This window comes from Canis aureus, chromosome 26, assembly GCF_053574225.1.
Source record: "Canis aureus isolate CA01 chromosome 26, VMU_Caureus_v.1.0, whole genome shotgun sequence".
In the NCBI taxonomy this organism is placed as follows: domain Eukaryota; kingdom Metazoa; phylum Chordata; class Mammalia; order Carnivora; family Canidae; genus Canis; species Canis aureus.
Window position 1 is genome coordinate 8,106,778 of NC_135636.1, and position 21,850 is coordinate 8,128,627.

General features: G+C 41.8%; 1 protein-coding gene across 8 annotated transcripts in view; it reads left to right on the forward strand.

The window, feature by feature from the left end:
- RALGAPA2 (Ral GTPase activating protein catalytic subunit alpha 2) overlaps window positions 1–21,850 on the forward strand; it is a 321,681-nt gene that overhangs the window by 6,158 nt on the left and 293,673 nt on the right. For 2 of the 8 annotated variants that reach the window (XR_013364741.1, XM_077871986.1), the window contains exon 1: window positions 4,581–4,810. The exons of 2 other annotated variants lie outside the window; for them this stretch is intronic. Coding sequence is in view for 2 of the 6 variants with exons in the window: in XM_077871986.1 (XP_077728112.1) it covers window positions 4,705–4,810 (106 nt within the window). In the remaining 4 variants the exon portion in view is untranslated. Of the gene's footprint in view, window positions 1–4,578; window positions 4,811–21,850 lie in introns of those variants that run through there. 4 more of the 8 variants (XR_013364740.1, XM_077871985.1, XR_013364748.1 and 1 more) reach the window with 3 other exon arrangements.

Below are 21,850 nucleotides of genomic sequence, written 5' to 3' on the forward strand. Positions count from 1 at the left end.
CTCAAGCATTGAGTTTGGCATTTCATTCTTATGAAGGGCCACCCCTTATTTCTTAGGAATTTTAGATAGGTGTAGGTTTTCAGGGTCACAACATGCACATTGAATGAATAAGTCAATATTTCAGGGTAAAAGCCAATATAAGGAAAATTTGAATTTATTAGATTGTAGCTTTTTTTTTTTTTTTTTTTAAGAAAATAAGAATACAAAACTCCAATGATCAAAATAGACTGTCATGGGGGGGGGGGGTTGGTCACAAGGGGTTGGCTCTCTGTGGCAACAGAATCTAAATGAAGTTCCGCAGTATGTCTGACATACTAAAAGATCTTACTCCTGAGTACAGGCACAATGAGCTTATCTGATAGGAAAATCTGCAGCTAAAAGTTGAATTTTTCCATATACTAAAATTAATATAATATTCATGACAACTAGGATTAATGTGCGGGCACAAGATATTTTAGTCAATCTGAAAAAAACCAAACCCAAATCCTTCCAAATTGAGAAACTCTGATAAGTGAAAACTAGAAAGTAAAATATATTAACATTTAGGTTATCTGGAAACTAAGAGCTGGCAGGTCTAAGCATATAGAATGATTCCATCTATGGAAGTTAAAAAGACAAACAAATTGTTTCTGATAGCAATGACTGAATTTGGGGGAAAATTGTGGTCAAAATTGGGGGAGAAGATCTACTAGGCATTTCCTTTGTGTCTGCAGCAACACCAATTTAGGAGGCAATGAAGGGGATCACAGTGTGTGTGTGTGTGGGGGGGACAAATATGTTTTCATAAACCATGAATAAGCTGTTTAAAGAAGACAGAGAAGTCTATTTATATTTTAGAAATATTTCTGAGGAAAGAAGGGTAGACTTTTAAAATTTGGATATATAACACATCAGTTAAATTGAAAACATTGCACTAAACAACATTTCCTAATAATCCTGACTGAGAAATTAATGAAGAAATGAATGAATGAGTTTATTTATTTAACAAATATTGACTGAATGCTGACACCAGCCCTATGCTGGGCATAGGTCCAACAATGATGAATTATAGAACTGTTTGATAAGTGTTTAACATCAATGATGGTAGGAATTGCAGTTTTCACATGATCCTTGAAAGATCAATTTTCAGCAAAATAGAAAAGGATGGGAAGTGCAAAACCAGTCATCACAATTTAGCTATATCTATTGTTCAGTAAATATGTGTTAGTTTGAATTTATGTAAATAGTTTACAAAAACAAAATTAAAATCTAAAATTCTATTACAGATAACATCAGGAATTGGCAAGTGTTTCTCTTTATTCTTTGGGAATAAAGAGCTCTTGGTCTCTCATTTCCATCACTCTGTCATGGTTACTTGGGCTCTGTCTTCCTGAACACCTGAATTCAATTTACTGTTATCAGGAAAACATGATGCTTTTCTGGTAAGTGATGTATGGAGGAAATTACAAAGCTCTACAGCCCTTCACTCTTCCCTGTTAGATTCTTGAAACACATGCCCAGTTCAGATCAGGTTCCGCATTTGTTACTGAGAAAGGGTCTTAGCCACCTGAGGGCTCTTACATTCTTTTCTTTTTTACGAAAAGTCCGCCTGGGGGCTCCTGGCTGGCTCAGTCAGTTAGGTGTGTGTCTTCAGCTCCAGTCCTGATCCCGGTGTCCCTGTTTGGAGCCCGCAGGCTCAGCAGGGAGTCTTCTCCTCCTCCTCCTTCTGCCCTTCCCAGTCCCCTGCCCCTCCCCTCCCCCTGCTCCTGCGTGCGCGCTCTCACTCTCTCTCTCTTTCAAATAAATAAACTCTTAAAAAAAAAAATAAGTGTGCCCCAGGGGATCCCTGGGTGGCTCAGTGGTTTAGCGCCTGCCTTTGGCCCAGGGCGTGATCCTGGAGTCCTGGTATCGAGTCCCGCGTCGGGCTCCGGGTGCATGGAGCCTGCTTCTCCCTCTGCCTATGTCTCTGCCTCTCTCTCTCTCTCTATCATAAATAAATAAATCTTAAAAAAGAAAAAAAGTCTGCCCCAAGCAATGTCTTCTACCTGAAACACTCACCTAGGACATGGAAAAAATTCTTTTGAATATCATTATGGATTCCTGAATTTTATGTATTCAAAGTGTTATAATTAATATCATTCATTCTGATCTTGCTAGACAGTCACAGTGGGTTCTCTCCAGCATCTGGTGGCATTCATTTTCTACGACTGCTGCAACAAACTACCACAAACTAGGTGGCTTAAACTAACAGAAATTTATTTTCTCATAGTTCTTAAGTTCAGAAGTTTTAAACTTTATTATGTTTATCTATCATTTATTAATTATCTTCATTTATTGGTGAAAGTGGGACATTAATTCAACAGCATGTAAGTGTCTGAAAAATGCTTGGCACTCTGAACCTCCAGAAATAAAGAATTAATTACAAAGATGGTAAAGTCCTCAAGGAGTTCACAGTTCTGTAGGAATGATTTTTTGAAAGCAACAGAAAATGACAAGTATTTTTCTTTTATTTTTGTTTCATGTGGAATATTAAACATGGGTTTATAGGCATCGAAGTAATGATTTATATTTCTTGCTTTTTTAGAGAAATCCTGGAGTTCTACATTTTCATCAGTAAGCAAAGGTTAGGTATAATGGATGAGATGTATTCAAAGCATGAATGCCTGTTTTTGGTGTTACCAACTTTTCACAGTGTCACATGTTTACTTTATGTTGTCCCTTACCTCTTCATTTATTTAGTTGTTCTGTCCCTCAACTAGATTGAAAGCCTTGGAGGACAGGAGACTACATCTTATACATCTTTTTATCTCCAAGGTTTAGATTCATGCCTTGCACATAGGTCAGTAAATGTTTGATGACAATGACAGGTTGCTGTATGATAGACAATTTGAATTCCCTAAGACAGGTGCATCCTATTTTTTCAATTAAAGGTGTCTTCTTCTAAGGGAACAGGGCAGTGAATACTGTGACATACTATGCATAACCAGGTACAGGCTAAGTACTGTGATGATAGCACCCAAAATGGCTTAAAGGAAAAGGTTATTTCTCTCTTGCAATAGTCTTGGAGGGTTTGTGGCCCTTTTCAAGGGGTCATCTGGGGACCCAGGCTGGCATCATCTTGAGTAGGGCTTCCTATGCTAGATTCATCTAGATCTGAGATTCACCCATGTTACTGGGTTTATCAGTAGTCCATTCCTTTTTATAGCTAAATAATATTTCTTTGCATGAAGATGTCCTAGTGCTATCAAGGCTATTTTGACAACTCTAAAAATAGAGAGGCTCTAACAACTAGAAGATATGTTTTTGCATGCCTGGATGAGATAAATAGGACTATTTTAGCTTTTATTCCATTTTATTTAACAAACTTTTACTGAGTGCTTCTAGAGGTCAAATATTATGCCAGTTATGAGAATACAAAGCTATGTAAATCTCTGGCTTTCACCCCAAGTTACAGGTTTCCCTTGGAGGAGAAAAAGTTGTGTTGTTCCAATTGGAGAGGAAGCACATGATTTTAAAAAGCCAGCATAAGCACTTTCTCAAATATTGTCAAAATTTGGAGCATGGAAGGATCCAGATGCCAGTAAATTATCGTATAGATCTATTGTAAGAAACTTCCAGGCCATCTTCCAAAGAGTTTTGCTCGAGGTTACAGGCACCTAACCTTAAAAAGCATACCAACTTGAGAGTCAGGTCCCTCAGGTTCCATTTCTGGTTCTGCTCCTGGATTGCTATGTGGCTTTGCACAATACAGAGAACGTGCACTTCCTACAAAGAAAGAAACAAGATCCTGAGGAGCCCTCTGAGTAAGAGAACCTCATAACCCAAGTGAAGTTGGATCTCAGGGACCAAGGGGATTGGCTGGACTCCTTACCCAGAGTCTAGGGATGCCCTTCCTGCTGCCAAAGCCATTAATTTTAGTGTGAAGGTCCATTAATTTTAGTGGAGGTCCGATTTTAGCATGGTCAAAGGGAATTCAATTTCCTCCCTGGTGTGAGTTCAGAAGTCAAAACGAAAAATGGTTTGCACTTTAGGAGCCTTGAAACTTTTCTTACTGAGATGTTCTTGTGGTTCACATTGCACTAGAAGTAACTGGGTTGGTAATATACACCAAGGAGTGAAGGTTTGCGAGCTCAGGGCCTCTTGGGGAAGTAGGCGGATGGATGCTGTCCAGCAGCTTGGGGGACCCTCCGAAGTTGTCACGGCACCCGCCCCCCACTGGAGAACTACATTTCCCTGGAGGCCTTGCGGCCCACAGCCCGGTGAGGAAAAACGTGCTCAGACCCAGCCTATTGACTCTCATCGTGCCTAAGACGCGCCAGCCTGATTGGAGGGCTGTGTCGCAGTGCATCTTGGGACTTGTAGTACAGCGTGTTTATGGGTCAAGCTTCTCTGCGATTCGCGGCGGCGCTGCGGCGCTCCGGGCGCGCCCCCGAGAGGCGGGTCCAAACCGTGTGCGCGTGCGCCGCGCCCGCAGGGCTGGCCGGCACCTCCCGCGGGGCGGGGCCGCCGGTTCCGCGTCTACGCCGCTTTCCTGCCCCGCCCTTCGCCGAGGCCGGCCCGCCCCTCCTTCCCGGAGCCACAGCTGAAGCGGCGGCGGCGGCGGCGGCGGCCCGGCGGGGGGCGGCGGGGGCTCGCGCGACACGCGCCGAACCAGCCCGTATGCGGTGACTCGCGCGGCGCAGGCGCCTCCTGTGCTGCCGGCGGGCCCGGGTTTCCCGCGGCGGGATGTTCTCCCGAAGGAGCCACGGGGATGTGAAGAAGTCCGCGCAGAAGGTGCTGGACCCCAAGAAGGACGTGCTGACGCGCCTGAAGCACCTGCGGGCGCTGCTGGGTGAGGCGCGCCCCGGGGCGCGGGGCTGGGCTCGCGGGTGGTTCGCGGGGCGCGGGGCGCGGGGCGCGGGGCGCGGGGGCGGCGGCGGCGGCGGCGAGGACCTTCCTCCCCGGGGCCCAGCATTGTTCCCGCGGGCAGGTGTAGGCTGTCGCCGGGTTCGCGCGGGGCCACCCGAGGCCGGCGGCGCCGTGACCCCTGCCCAGCCCCTCCCCTCCGGGCGCCCTGCGCACACGCACAGCGGCCGCCTCCTCGCTCGTTTTGTGATTTCGGGGTTTGACGCCCCGGGTAGACTGAGTCTCCAGGTGTGCCCAGCATCTCCTGAATTGTCATCTCTTAAGCGGGCCCCCGCCCCTTACATTTTATTTTTACTTTTGGGTCGGAGTCTTCAAATAGACTGGGACTCGAAGTGCTCGCAAGATAAATTTGAGTTAGCTGTTACCTCTCCCCATGCTCCTCCTTTTATTTTCATTTTTTATTTAGGGTCTGGCTGCTTGTGTTTCTTTGTGTGCTGGGGTGAAGAGGGCTCCTGCGGTGTGCTGGCAAGGAGGGGTGGCTCTCCTGGGGCCAAAGAGGCTGCCCGCGTGACGGCGATAGCCCTTCGCCTTCTCCCATTGTTAGGGACTGCTGGGGGGAGGTTCCGTGGAGCCTCGGGGCCTGCCGTTGACCTGTGATGAAGCTCATCCTGTGGCTGCGAAGTGTCCACAGGGCTTCCTGTCACCCGCTGCATGTGATCTCTAGCTGCTTTGCTAGGCTGTTTTGTTTTCTATTTTCTTACCTACCTAGTCTGAAGTTTTGTTTAGGACCAAACACCTGTGCAGTCTCTAGTGGTTTTTTTTTTTGTTGGGGGGGAGGGGGGGCTAAGAAAAGGACACCTTGTTTCTTCTATATATATTTTTATTCTTAAAGTGAGCAGGAATCACATAGTCTTAATGTGTCTGTTCACTTGAGGAAATACGAAAAAAAGAATTCATTTTATACGAGAGAACTTTAAATGAAAATCTTGTTCGTGAGATTAAAAGTTGCTAATTATTTCTATTTATACTCTGTGAAGTACCGCTGAGGAAACACATACACACCTACTCATCTACACACCTACCTGGTTCCCCAAGCAAATTTAGGGTCTCAGATTCCTTGAGATTTATACTATGTTGTTCACTTTGGAATGAAATGTAAATTAATTACTTATTGCTACAGGGATTAGTTTTCAAGAGTTTTGGAAGTGAAGGGTAGTTGTCCTTGGTAAATTGAACTGTCTGCTACCTGTAGTAAAATCTCATGCACACACAGGTTGCATTGTGCAGAGTTCTTAGTAGTGACTGATTAACACCTACTGCAGGAACATTTTTGATAAAGGAGAGTTGAACAGTATTTTAAAGCATTTGATACTCTGGGACTTTCTGTGGTAGAGAATTTGAACTTTTGTTCTGTCCAAGTCTGCAGGATTAAATTGGCTACATTTTGTAAAGGCAAAATCATTAAACCTAGATCAGTTTGGTTTCTTAGAGATGCACAGTACATTGTTACCATTCTGAGAAAGTAGTTTTCAAGGCTGTGTGTGGTTTCACTTTAGGGTGCATTGTCTTATATTGAGGAACTTTTTTTTTTTTTTTTTCATGTCATTGAGCTCATTATGATCTCAGTTTTGTAGCTTAGATTCTTTGATATTAAGTTGTGGGGTTTTTTTGTGGACACATATGTTTGTGGAATGACCCAGGGTCCTTTATTGCTGTAATTTTTATCCATAGGGACTAGGTTTTTGTAAATGTGTCTGAAGAATTCTATTCATAATGCCTAACAAAGTTTCGCTAACCACGAAAGACTTTAAAAGAAAAACAGTACATTAATGTATCAGTTCCTAGCACATCATGTACCTTATTTGTTTGCTACTTAAGAAAAAGCCTACTTAGAAAAAAAGGCCTCTTGATTTGATAGGAATTAGCCAAGATCAAGAAAACTATTTGAAGGAAATGAATGGATATTATTGTATTTTTATTTGCATATTTATGTAATATTCTAGCTTTTCACATATTTTGTCTTCAAGCGATAATAAAGATGTGTTTTTTTTTTTTTTTTTTTTTTTTACATACCAAGATGATACCATTGACCTAGATTTGCTGCCTGTGGCTGCGTCACTCTGGCTGGTTAATAGCCTGTCTTTGAACCTCAGTTTCTTTATTTTGTCAAATGAGTATGGTAATGACTACCTTGTAAAGGTTATTGCGAGTATAACGTATAAACTACTTCAGCTTGTGGCAGGCATGTAACAGTTTCCTCTCCTATTACTTGCCTCCCATCCTTAATAGGATAGGTCAAGTATTTTGATAGGTAGTTTCCCACTCCTCCCCCCCTTTTTTTTTTTTTAGATTTTATTTATTTATTCATGAGACACACACACACACACACACAGAGAGAGAGAGAGAGAGGCAGAGACACAGACAGAGGGAGAAGCAGGCTCCATGCAGGGAACCTGATGTGGGACTCGATCCTGGGTCTCTGGAATCACGCCCTGGGCAAAGGCAGGCACTAAACCACTGAGCCACCCAGGGATTCCCCCCCCCCCCACACCCTTTATACCTGTTAATTTGTTCTCTCTTTATAAAAATTAGTCTGTATTTAAGACAACTGGCTGAGAAACACACAGTGAACCATGGAAAGTAGAGTATTTCAGGATCCCTGGGTGGCTCAGCGGTTTGGTGCCTGCCTTTGGCCTGGGGTGTGATCCTGGGGTCCCAGGATCAAGTCCCACGTTGGGCTCCCTGCATGGAGCCTGCTTCTCCCTCTGCCTATGTCTCTGCCTCTCTCTCTCTCTCTATGTCTCTCATGAATAAATAAATAAAATCTTAAAAAAAAAAAAGTAGAGTATTTCTCATTCATGGTAATGGCTCCAGTTAGAACTTGCTTAGTTACTTTCATCCTGCTTTGTATTGTAGATTGGCTTGATATTATTAACTTCATTTTTTTTTTTTAAGATTTTGTTTATTCATGAGAGATAGAAGGAGGCAGAGACATAGAGGGGGAAGCAGACTCCCCACAGGGAGCATGATGTGGGACTTTATCCTAGGACCCTGGGATCACAACTGGAGCCAAAGGTAGATGCTCAACCACTGAGCCACTCAAGTGCCCCAACTTTATTTTACAAAGTGGGAGACTGAGTCCCAGGCAGACATTACAAGGGCCAAGCCATGGACTAAATGGTCTGTATGTATTATGTTACTTAAAGGTAGAGCAAAGATCTTTCAGGTCCCCTGACTTCCAGTTCTCCCTGCGTTGTTGAAATCATCAATGGGAGAGTAAATGAGTAAACAAAACAAAATAGAAATCCACCCAAAATCTGTGTATTGCTGTCTTGTTCTAGCAAAGATTCCATGTTTTTTTTTTTTTTTAGATTCCATGTTTAATTAAAAATTAAGTGCTTACTATGAGTCCCTAAATAGAAATGGTATTGATGTAGCAGGAAGAATTAATGTAATAGTAAGCATATAGTATGGTATGTAATTAGATAGTGGCTTATATTGTGGACTTCTTTATAGGATTTCAAAGGGTCAAAAAAGATCATTAAGCATGGTACAAACAGAAGAGCATCTTGAAGGAAGTTTTACTCATTCTGGTCCCTGAAGGATGGTTAGACTAGCTCTGTCCAGTAGAAATATAATCTGAGTTACAAGTTTAATGTAACTTAAAATTTTCTAGTAGTCACATTTAAAAAAGTAAAAAGAAACAGCTGACATTAATTTTAATAATGCATTTTATTTAATCCTGCAGATCTAATGTAAATTATACCAACAGGTAATCAATATAAAATAATAATATTTTTTACATTCTGTTTTTCATACCAAGTCTTTGAAATCCAGTGTGTATTGTATACTTCTAACACATCTCATTTCAAACTGCGTTTTAAGAGCTCGGTAGCCTCATGTGGCTAGTGGCTGCATACTGGACAGAGCAAGGTTAGGACAGGGGGAGGGCAGCTCTGAGCAAGGGGAGATGGGAGCTGATAGTGGAAATACACATAGCAATGATATAGAAAGGTGAGGAACACTAATCTGCATCTTCCTCCTGTCCAATGAGGGAGTCACGGGGTGATGTTAGTCATGAGGTGGAGTGCTAGAACTCTTGCCCTGTGGGTGTTCACAGTGTCAGATGTGTGACCAGAGTGCTGTGTAGGCCAGATGTAGGGGCAGGAGAATGAGTTGGACTGGGAGATCTTGGTGAGGGTAGAAGAGTGGTGGCCTGAGTGGCAGAAGCTGAGGCACTTTGGGGGTCAGATCAGAAAAGGTCTTGTTTGTCTGAATTGGAAGCTCATATCTTACCTTGCATGTGAGAGGGCCTGTTGGAAGAACTCTTAGTAGGTCAAATGATAAGATTTGAGAGCTGCCTCTCTGTCTGCAGAGCCAGGAAAATAGATTGAGGGGAGTGACACAGCTGACAGCAAAGGAACAGACAAATGACAAGAGTCTGAAATAAGATGCTCCATAAATGGAGAGGAGGGGTGGGATTTCAAAGGACAAATGCAGCAGGAACTAGTGATTGTCTTGGTGAAGTAATGAAACTGAGGTTCGCAGAAGCCAGACGAGGAGTGATCAATCTGAAGGAGAAGAGATCTGGGATAAGAGGCCATAGTCAAGTCAAATCATGTGACATCAGGGTTTGGGCCAAATATTTGGACCCGGAGTGGAGAGAACAGTCTCTCACAAATGCTCTGTATATACTGAGTCAAGTGGAACATTTTGGTATATTTCTTTTTAAGCATCTGTTACTTTAGGTAGGGACAAGTTCACTTACAATTTTAAATGTTGCCATTTAAACTCATTTTATTATTAGCATTTTCCTACCTTTTTTTTCCCCTCTCATTTTTATTAACTATAAACAGTTGTTGAAACTGTGTACTGTAAGTTAGCTTGCCATTTCCTGAATGGTTAAATTGTTTCCTTCCTTTCTCTCTTTCTTCTTTCTCTGATATAATACTGCTCTAAACATCTTGGGAAGCAGCTTTTTCTATATTTTGTGTTATTTCCTTAGAACAGATTCCACTGAAGTCAAACTGCTGAATTTGAACATGTTTATGACTTGATTCACTGTGCTCTTTCCTAAGTGTTGCTCCCAATGAGCCTGCTAGCAGCAAGAATTTCCAGTCTAGTCTGGCTAGCAATAAACATATTTGTGTAATTTGATAATTGGAGGTAGGCATTTTTGAGAATGGAGGTGTCAGGGATAGGGCCAGAGGAGTTGGGAGGAGATCCTGGCCAATGATAGGGGAAGATGAGTTTGGTGTTAGGGGTGTTGAGTTTGAGAAAAGGGCAAGATTCAAGTGGGAGTGTCTAAGAGATTGTTGGACATGGAGTCTGGAGATTAATAAGAGGATAGAAAGCTATGGTATGGTTGTTTATTGGCATCTGGTTCCATCAGATCTCCCCACAACCTCTGATGCAGATAGTGTTCCTACCCTCAGCTTATATATAGATGAAGAAACTGAGGCTTAGTGAGCTTAAGCTCACAAGTAGTTAACTACTTGTCTGTCAGCACCCAGTTGATAAGTGGCAGAGCTGGGACTCCCGATTATAAAGCCCATGTTTTGCCTCTACTAGTTATCTGACTCAAAAGTATATTTATATATCAGAAAATATATTTACACACCACAGTGAATGTTAACATATAAACAAAAGCCCTGGGATTTTTGCATGTCTCCCAAAATGTTGCTGGGACTTGTGCTGCTCTCTTCCTGGTCTGTTTTACTAGATTCTTCTAGGGAGACTTGAGACAATATTTGATTGCAGCATGGCAGAAGATAAAAAGACTTCTTTTGTGTTCATTGGCCTCTCTCTGCCCTTGGTGGGCTTAGCAGGTGGTAAAATATTTGGATGGGCATTAGTGCCAACCAGAGCAAAGCCTGAGCTGTAATTTCAGGCTCTTCAGGTAGTCTTATATGTTCTTTATTTTTTAACCTGGTTTGAAGCAAAGTCATTTTGCCATAATGCTCCCTTTGCCAATTTTTCATCAGTTACTAACATTTTATATCTGTAACCTCTGGAATGTAAGATGAGCTTTGGACTCAAATACGTGTAACACAAATACACCAATCCCTGCCTTTAGGGCTCAGGGATGTCTGGACTTCTGAGGCAAGAAGGGTGGACCTAGGATAAAAGTCCACTCGAGCTCAGATGTTTTGTTTGGGACAACTGGAAAAGGCTAGCTTCCTCCTTTTATTCTGGGAAGAGAGAGAATTGATAGATCCAGAATAGTTTGATGTAAACTTTTGTAATTTGTACTTTTATTTTGTTTGTAAGTGCTTTACTTGCAACAGGGCATAAATACTTTTACTAGCTATTTAGAGTACTGATTTTTCCAGAGATAAAACTGTAGAGAATTGTTTATTTAAAAAAATTGACTTTCAAAATAGCAAATTGATTCAATTTAAATTTAAAAAATTTTTTAAAGGAGAGATATGTTATTGTACTATAAAATTAAGAATAATATATAAATGTGATAAACGACTATCCTGTCTTTGCGTTTTAAAAAATTTCAGTTCCACAGACATTTTTTTCAAGAGTGTATGGGTGAGTGCATATGTGTGTACGTCTGTGTGTGTGTGTGTGTGTGTGTGTGTGTGTGTATGTCTATCTGCTCAGGAGGGCTGTGGATTCAGATATTCTTAAGGCAGAAGCCCAGGACTTGTAGTTTAATAGGAGAGGTAGACACATAAATAACTGCATTTCCCATCTCAGTGGAGGGGATGAAACTGTAGAGGTGGCCACACATGGTGCAGAGGCCCAGCAGAGAGGCCTCTGGGAGAGGTCTCCAGTGCTTCATGAAGGGGGAGAAGGTCTGAGGTGGGTTTGGAATAACGAACACAGGATTTCCCAGGTGGACAAGTTGGGGATGATGGGACTGCAGAGAGAGAAACTTGCGTGAAGGTAATGGTGTGGACACCATGGAGTTAAATGTACAGTAGCCTTTATCCTGTGGTATAGGTAGATGTTTGGAATCAGAAAGACGTAAGTAGAGAATAGGAGCCAAATTCTATGTGTCACCTTGGTGAGTGGCTCAGATGCCCTGAGATTTAAAACACGGGTGCTGGGAGAGTAAGAGCTCCCATCCTTTTGGATTGCAAACCCTAAGGGTATAGCATGGGCTGCCAGTGTTTATCTTTCCCCAGCATGGAGGGAACCTGCCTCAAATTGAATTCATAATCAGGAGGGAATAGGACAGAGAGATGGAAGGTGAGCTGAAAGGGTCAGCCATGTCTGTGCCATCTCCACTCCTGAGCTTCTCGCTTAAGGTGCTGGTAACACCCTGTTTTTGCTTTAGCTAGCTTAAGTTATATTTCTGAGTCTTGAAATGGAAAGAGTACAGATTAATATGTCAGGAAGAGAGGGGGAAATCCCAGATCAGGGATGGGTGGGTAGGTGCACATGTGTAGATACTTTTTATATTTAAAAGCTGAGCAAATTTGAGTGTGTATATATATATGTATATGAAGGAAGTAATATATGTGAAGGAACTAATACAAGAGCAAAACTGAAGGAGAGGGAATAAAAATGGAGAAAGGTGTGGTCTGCAGTCAGATCAAGAGTGTGGGGCAGGAGATCAGATGGCTTGACAAGAGGGACACCGCTTCTTGTAAGGCCACTTGGAGGAAGTAGGAATGGGGTGCTAAATGTGGAGGGAGCTCTAACACCATGGCTTCTGTTTTCCTGGCAAAGGTAAGAGGTAGGTAGAGCTGCTGAGCCAGTTTTCTTGCTGGTGTAGTGATAGGAACTGAGGATGTCTTGTTCCCTCTCCTGTGCCATGCATCCCTTTAAAATAAGAGAAATATTGTAATCTGTAAGATTTGTTGTTGTTATTGTTCTTTTGGGGAGCGATCTTATTAATGCAATTAACTTATATATTCAGTGCTTGGCCAGAAGGGGGGGTAATGTACATATGTAAAACAAGGACAGTTTAGGTAGTGCAGATATTATCTGGCCTTCCACTTGGTGACCATGTGTCCCAGATTGGCAGCAGATGGGACCAGGGAAATGCTGTGTTCTCAGTGGTCTTCTTTTTTTCTTCACACCTCTGGCTGTGGAACCATTTGACCTACTGGGTGTGGTTCTAGTGGTTAGGGGTAATTTTGCTCATCTCCATTTTTGCCTTTAATATGGCTTAACCTCAGATAAGATGTAACTTGACTGTACTGAGTGCTCATATGCATGTGGCACCTTACACTTTTGCAAAATGTTTTCTCATATTCTCATTGGTTCAATGTGCTGCCTTATGCTACCAGTTCAGAAAGGACTTCACCTTCTAGATTCTTAAACCTTGTTTTTGAGTTAGTTCTGAATCCCCATTTCAAATCTTTAAGTGTGATTTTTACAAAAGAGATATTTCATCACCATTTTTATATCTTTTGTATTGTTTTGTTTATTTATTTATTTATTTACTTTTAAAGATTTTATTTATTCACGAGACACACACACACACACACACACACACAGAGGCAGAGACACAGGCAGAGGGAGAAGCAGGCTCCATGCAGGGAGCCCGACGTGGGACTCTATCCCGGGTCTCCAGGATCACACCCTGGGCCAAAGGTGCCACTAAACCACTGAGCCACCCCACTGCCCCTTTTGTATTGTTTTAGAAACTGAAACCACATCTGAAAGATATTTTATTTTATTGGTTTTTTAAATTTTTTTTGAAAGGTATTTTAAAAGTAGTTGTGATTTTTAACTGCAAATATGTAATTTTGCTATCACAACTGTGGTTTAGCTGATAAAGATAAGGAGCCCTTTGATATTTTCTTGTGCTTGATTTTAAGTGATGACACATATTCACTGAACTTCAACTGTGGTTTCAGGGACACATAGGTACTAGTGACATTGCTTGTGTCCCCCTGTGGGAGCCCCAAGAATGTGGCACTCAGATCTCTGCTGTGAGGGTCATGACTGACTGGTGGCTCCAGCTGCTGCCCTCATGTTCACCACCACTTCTTAGCCAAAGCTGAGCTTCTCTTGGACTACTTGGAGTTACTGAGTAAGCAGGAGTGCTATTGTGGTCCACTCATGCAAGATCCAGATGGCCCTGAAGAATGATTTTTTGCTTGAGGACTCCCCATGGGTATGGTAAGGACCTTTTCACCACCGAGTTGGAGTCTGAGACTCTTCCTCCCCAACCCTCCTTCCTTCCCCCTTTCCTTCACAGGGGTCAGATGTGCAATGTGGTTGAAGCCAACTCTCCCTGCCTTCTCAGGTCTCTCCCCTTTCCCCTTTACAGACAGTTGCACTGATAAATCTCCTGTATGTGAAATTCTGTCTTGGTGTCTACTTCTCAGGAAGCCCAAACTGACACATCACCCTTTTCCCCAGAAGGTGTAGCCATTCCTACCATCCAAAACCCTTCCAGGAGACAGCATGAGCACACTATGTCCTCCACGTAAACTTTCTTTGTCCCTTTGCCCTAAAATGATCGCTCCTCAGAATTCCCATAGCAGTTTGAACTTCTCATTTGACATTTATGGCCTTTGGCTTTGTGTCTGGTGAATCTCCCCTATTAAATGATAAATACGTTGAGAACATGAAGAGCTTCTTGTTCATCCTGATTCCTTTTGATAATGTATTTCCATATTTGTAACCATAATAATTAGCATTGAATCAGCACTTTTCATGTGCCAAACTGCCAGAAATACTTTTACATGCATTAACTTATGTAATCCTCCCAAGTGGGATATTGTAATATTATCCTCATTGTACAGATGAGACAGAGAGGTTAAGAGTCTTGTCCAAGGGGATCCCTGGGTGGCACAGCGGTTTGGCGCCTGCCTTTGGCCCAGGGCGTGATCCTGGAGACCCAGGATCGAATCCCACATCGGGCTCCCGGTGCATGGAGCCTGCTTCTCCCTCTGCCTGTGTCTCTGCCTCTATCTCTCTGTATCTGTCATAAATAAATAAAATATTAAAAAAAAAAAAAGAGTCTTGTCCAAGGTTACACAGCTGGTAAGGGACAGTCAGGATTTGAACCCAGGTAGCTGGCTCCAGAGCTCCCTTGTTCATTTAACAGTTATTTTTTATCCACACACGACACATGCCAGGTGCTATATACAGCATTGGGGATGCCAGAGCTTGCAATCCAAGTCTAGAATAAATAAGTATTAAAAAAAGCAAACAGACCCCAAAATGTGATTTCCAAATAGATGGATATAAGTCTGTGGGGGCGTAGCAGCCACCTGATGTTTTGAAAAATTTCTGAAAGCCTTTCGGCCCCAGAGATTGTTTTCACAAACCACATGTTCCCATGATTAAAGTAATGATTCAAGACTGTGAATTAAGGTCTCCTGAAAGAGCCCCCCAACCTTCTCCTTTGTGTATGTGCACTCATTATCAGACCCACCCCTCTCATCCCAAGGTGAACAGCTGTAAAAGGGGACTGTGCATGGACAAAAGGATTGAGAAGAGATTGGGAAAAGAGGTTTGGGGAGAGGGCAGCAGGACCAGAGGGCTGTTGGTAAGGATAGGCTTAAGTGAAGCTTAGGCAAGTATCCTAGATATTCTTTCATGGAAATAAAGTTGCAGAGACTTTATTGTAAAAATTTAAATACACAAAAACCAAAACAGTCACTGTCCCCAAAAAGGACCGATTATAACTAGCAAAAATTCTTTCAATGAAATCTTTGATAGTATTTTCAAGACTGCTTGGAGAAGGGGAACAGATGACATATATTGCTTCTTTACAACTTTTTAGAGGGATTAACATGTTTTATTTCTGGTCTTATTTCTTTTATTTTTTTATTTTTTTATTTTTATTTATTTATGATAGTCACAGAGAGAGAGAGAGAGAGAGAGAGAGGCAGAGACATAGGCAGAGGGAGAAGCAGGCTCCATGCACCGGGAGCCTGATGTGGGATTCGATCCCGGGTCTCCAGGATCGCGCCCTGGGCCAAAGGCAGGCGCCAAACCGCTGCGCCACCCAGGGATCCCCTCTGGTCTTATTTCTGCCACAGATAATGTAGACCACTATTTTCCATGGATTTTATATATAATAAGATAAGGATGTCTTTGAGTTAATTAGGCTTGAGGTAGTAGAGCTTATGCTGAACTCCAGAGTAGAAGTAAAATATCACCTTGTCTTTCTCTCTCTCTCTCTCTCTCTGTGTGTGTGTGTGTGTATGTATATCATATTGCAGCTGTTTATTTTGGAAAGAAAGGTTCCATTCCTCTCTTCCTGCTCCTCAAACAAATATGTACACAAACAGACACATCATTCTAACTGAAGTAAAAAGTAAATAATTAACTGGAAAGGTATTTGAAACTTAGAGGAGAGGATATAGTTATATCCTCAGTACATAGAGAGCTTCTACATTTTAAGGTGAAAAAGTATAACAGAAGTTTAAAATATATATATATGTGTAACACAAATGAAGAAATGACAAGAACCAATGTTTTAAATGTCACTTTTAAGTTGTCTAGGATATATAAACTTACAAATAAAAATGTATTTACTTATTATATTAGCAAAGTTGCTGTTGTGTGTTTTTCCCTTAATGATTCTTCCTGGTTATCTGTGTTTGCTTTTGAATATACCTTTGATAGGATTATAATTTCATATGATCTCTCTGGAAAGTAATTTATTGGTATCTGGTCTTAAAAATGTATGTATCATTTGACTTGATTCCCTTTTCTAGGAAATGGTGATAGGTATAGTTAAAGACTATTAAGAAATGCATTGCAGCATTGTTCTCACATTTAAAATTTTATTTGTTGAAATTCACATAATTTAAAACTAATCATTTTAAAGTGAACAGTTCAGTGGCATATAGTACATTTATAGTGCTGTGCAGTCACCACACCTCTATCTAGTTCCAGAACATTTTCATCACTCCAACAGAAAATCTAGTACCCATTGAGCCATCACTTATTCTCTCTTCCCTCCAGCCCCTGGCAACCACCTGTGTGTGTGTTTAACCAGCTGGGAGATTTTTTTTTCTTTTTAAAATCATTTTTTTCCACCAGAGTGATAGTAGAATTGACCCTTGAATGATGGGTTTGAACTGTGGAGGTCCACTTATATGTATTTATTTACTTATTTTTGATAAAAACAGTACAGCACTGTAAATGTATTTTATCTTCCTTATGATTTTCTTTTTAAAAATTTTTTTTTTAAATTTTTATTTATTTATGATAGTCACACAGAGAGAGAGAGAGGTAGAGACATAGGCAGAGGGAGAAGCAGGCTCCATGCACCGGGAGCCCGATGTGGGATTCGATCCCGGGTCTCCAGGATCGTGCCCTGGGCCAAAGGCAGGCGCCAAACCGCTGCGCCACCCAGGGATCCCCCCTTATGATTTTCTTAATTGCATTTTCTTTTTTCTAACTTGATTGTATTCTTACAATAAAGCAAGTTAGAAAAAAGAAAATGCAAAGTACGTTTTGTTTATGTTATTGGTAAGGCTTCTGGTCAACAATAGGCCGTTACTAGTTAAGTTTTTGGGGAGTCAGAAGATACACACAGGGAATAACACCCCCAATCCCTGCTTGTTCACAAGGTCAGCTGTATATGTTGAGCATATTTATACTAGTCAGGACTCTTGGTTACAAGTGGCAGAAACTCAAACTAACTTAAAAGGGGGATTTAATGATACACATAACTACTCTAGGGGAACATTTGGCTTTAGGTATGTATGATTGCTGACAGAAATATAAGTGGAGTCCAGAGACACTCACCCATTCTCATGTCCACTTTCTTTTTGACCTCCCTCTTGTGAAAAATATTCCTTTCCACTCTTGGTTCTGTGTTTGTTTTCTGTGCTTCTTCCTCATCCTCAGGCTGACTCTGCCTGGTGCAGGAGAGATGGTCCCTGAAAGCTAGTGACCCTTGAGAAGAGTATGGTCTCCCTAGGACCCGGGGTCCTGAGAATACTCTGATTAGCTTTACGTAGGTCTTGTGCCCTTTTTTTTTTTTTTTTTATGTGCCCATTCTTGTAAGAGATGGGGTACTCTGATTGGCCAGCCTGGAAATCATTTGCCCTGTTCCTAGAAACTGAATCTCATTTTGGCTCATATATTTCTGAGAAAGTAGTTCTGGAAAGGTGTTCTGATACATTGCCACACAAAACAGTACTGCTTATATCTCGGCTCATGCCCATGTATGTCCCAAGGGTATTGACTTTTGTGTTGATAATCCTAGGTCATGGAGAAAGCTTTACATGACATTTTGTAAGTTTTACTTAAGACTGTGGGAGTTATATTTGAAGATTTATCTAAGTTGAGGGAAGTAAAGATTTTCCTTTTAATAAATGGCTTTACCACTCTTTGAGTTCTGTCTTAGACAATATACATTGTTTCTAAGTCATTCCACAGGGAGACACTGAGGGCTTGCTGTGTATCAAATGAAGCTCTGATTTCATGAGATTTGGATTCCTTTAGGGCAGATGGACAATAAATAACAAGTAAATGTAGAATATAATTTCAGGTAATGATTATAGTAATATGAGGCTTGATGGGGGTGTGTTTATGCTGGTCTAGGCAGCAGGATCAGGGAAGATCTCTCTGAGGAGGGGTTTAGAGTCAAGATCTGAGTTAAGCAGGCAACAGCTTGGTGATTACTTACGGGAGTCGTGTTCTCAACAGAGGGAAGTGCAAAGGCTCTGAGTCATAAACAGGCTTGAGAATCTAATGGAAGTCAGTAGAGGTGGAGGAGTTGTGGGCAAGAGAGGAAAGGGTAGGACCAGTGGGCCTTGTAGGTCTCAGTGAGGACTTCAGATTTTTCTCTAAGTAAGGTGACATGGGGAGTGACCCGAGCTGACCTTTAGGACCTTTGTGAGGAAAGCTTTCTTTTCTTTTGGCTTACTTTCTAGAAAGTCTGATCCTTTGCCCCAATACTGAGCAGTGGCTGGAGGCAGAAAGGGGAAGAGGTGAGAGAAAGGAGTGGTGCTAGAGAAGTGAGTAGCTGTGGAAGCCATGGCAGGTGCAGGTTTTGAGGAAGGTGGGAACATGTGGCCTGTGTCTGTCCTTATTGCATCAGTGAGTAGTTTTGAGAAGACAGGCAGGTAACACTGCAGCCCAGGGGACAGGAGAGCTAGACTGCAGTGGGGTCATGTGATGGGGTGCACACAGCAGCTCAGGCATGTAACAGGATGGAGGTGGGCTTGCTAGGTTACCCCAAATTCCAGTAAGAGGCAAGAAGCAGATATATTAGAGTATGCCCCTGGGGTACCTGGGTGGCTCAGTAGGTTAAGTGTCCAACTCTTGATTTCGGATCAGGTCATGATCTCAGGGTCCTGAGATAGAGCCCCAATTTGGGCTCTGTGCTGAGCATGGAGGCTGCTTAAGATTCTCTCTCTCTCTCTTTCTTTCTCTTTCTGTCTCTCTCCGTCTCTCTCTGTCTCGGCCTCTTAATATTAAAAAAGTACCCTTGATGTTGACAAAAAATGGAGATAAATCTACCAGCTGCTGAAAAAGAATGACCACAGGAAAATGTTCATTAGTCAGTGTAATATTAATTTATCTATATCAATGATTGCGAAGAGAAACCAGTGGTTGGTTCTGTTTCAGGAACCTGTTAAATTAGAGCCCCATTTGTACTTTATATCAAGTTTTTTAGTGGAAAGGCCTGGGGGAGTCTTATCTCTGGCTCAGTGTTAATTGATGAGATGTGCTTTTTATGAACTGATGTTGCTAGTTGAGTGTGCACTGATGGAGAATCTGTTCTAGCAGTTGCTTGTCAGTGCCAGGTTTACACAGAATGAAGAAATGTGACTTAATGTATGCTAAGGCTACAAGGTAAATGAATCTTATCATGATTGGAAATATCATCACTTTTTCCATTCCAGGGTGTCACACATGTGCTTGTCCCTACTCAGTGTAAGTTATTGAGTGGCTGGACAGAGATAATTTCTTCTTGTCTGGCTTTTTATTTTTCTGCATTTCTTGGTAAGTGACAATTAGAGAAACACCATTTTCCCTAAAGATAGCAAAGTCCCCTGTAACGAGGTCATTACAGGGCATCATGTGCAACATATGTGCTATATAGTATAAGTTTAATTATAGCATTGGACAGGAAATTTAAGTTATTTGCTGTTTTTAGGGCCTTTTGGTCTTGGTAAAGATAGTGTTTAATATATTGTATGGGTCTTGAATGTACCTCAAAGTTGGAGAGTAAGACAAGTTTAGAGAACATTATAGTCTGGTGTCATGTCTGCAGAGTTGTTCCTTTCTTTTTTATGGTAAATAGTCAGGCTTTGAAAAATACCTGAAAAAGATCTCTTTCCAAAACACTGTGGCAACTTCTTTTTTCCAAAATGAAAAATAGGTTTATAGTTTTTTGTTTTTTCCTTCCTCTAGTTTCCCTTCCTGCCTTACCTCCCCTCTCTGGTAATTGCAAGTCTGATTTCTTTTTCTATGAGTTTGGCTTTTTTTTTTCCTTTTTTTTGATTTCATGTACAGGTGAGATCACTGAGTACATATTTATCTTTCTCTAATTTACTTCACTTAGCATAAGGCCTTTAAGGTCCATACATGTTGTTGTGCATAGTTCTTTTGGTTATGAAATTTAATGTACTCATTATAAACATTTGAATGGTAGAAATCAAAAAATAATTTAAGTGTAAGAAAGCTCTTCAAATTCTGCAGTCCCCTAATGAGCATCATTAGAATTTTGGTAAGAATGTTTTCTATGCTTGCTCTTGCTTACATGTATCCTCTTCTCTCTGTTTTTTTGTCTCTCACCCAATCTCTGTCTGTCTCTGTGTTATGGAACACGCATAAACATAGTTTTACATGAATAGTCCTTATGCATGGTCTAACCCTAGATTTTTTTTTAAAGATTTTATTTATTCATGAGAGACACACAGAGAGAGGGAGAGAAGCAGGCTCCCTGTGGGGGAGTCTGATGCGGGACTCGACCCCAGGATCACGACCTGAGCCAAAGGCAGATGCTCAACCACTGAGCCACCAGGTGCCCCTAACCCTAGATTTTTGACTTAACACTCCTTGGACATTTTTCCACACGAGTAAGTAAAGGCTTGTATAATACTTCAGTGGCCACCTTAGGTTCTATTGGGTCCATATAACAAATTATCTTGCCACCCATTCCTCAGATAGTTTCTGGTCTTCTCATGCTGCCATCACATTGAAGCCTGGGAGTGACAAGATGGCTGCCCGGTGACCAGAGGCCTTTGGTTTCTTGTGTGAGGGATACAGCAGACTAGTGTTCACGGCTGCTGAGAGGGTGAGGGACATTGTGATGGATTTCCGGAGGTAAAGAGAGGCCCTTGGGAAAGGCCATTTCAGCTTTTCCTGTGGTAACTTCATAGGAAGACCACCTTTTTAACCTGTGGAGGAGGAAGTCCTTTCACTTGCAGGCTAACTTTGGTGTCCTAAATAAACTAACTTCTGGCTCCAGTTTTAGGTTTAGTAACTCTTTTGTGACTTCTACCAGATCTGTGTGCTTAAAAAAAAGTACCGTGTTTCCAGGGGCACCTGGGGGGCTTGGTCAGCTAAGCATCAGACTTCAGCTCATGTCATGATCCCAGGGTCCTGGGATCAAGTCCCATGTCAGGCTCCTCTCTCAGCAGGGAGTCTTTTTCCCCTCTCCCTCTCCTGTCCCTCTGCCAACTCATCCTCTCTTTGTTTTTCAAATGAATCAATAAAATCTTTTTTAAAAAAGTCATGTTTCCCGCTATGCTTCTCTGTACCTCCTCTGTCGCACCTGTTAATACTGGATTTAGGGGAGCAGTGTGAGAGCCTGACTGCCTGGGTTTGAGTCAGGCAGTGACCTAATCTCTCTGACCTTCCACTGGCCATGAGGACAGTACCTGTTTCCTATGGCTACTAGAGGCTTAATTAAGTTAATATATTCAAAACTCTCTTGTAAGCTGTTGCTATAATTATTAATAATTATTATTTGATGTAAGTAAGATGGCTCTCTGCCTTCATCACCGCTTCTCTGCCTCCCTAGTTGTTGGCAATGGGGGTGGGTAGAGGTTACCAGCTAGCTACTATTTTATCTGTTTTATTTCTATCTCTGACTCCCTGGTGAGTGGTTTTGACTGTAATATAGGCTAGCCTC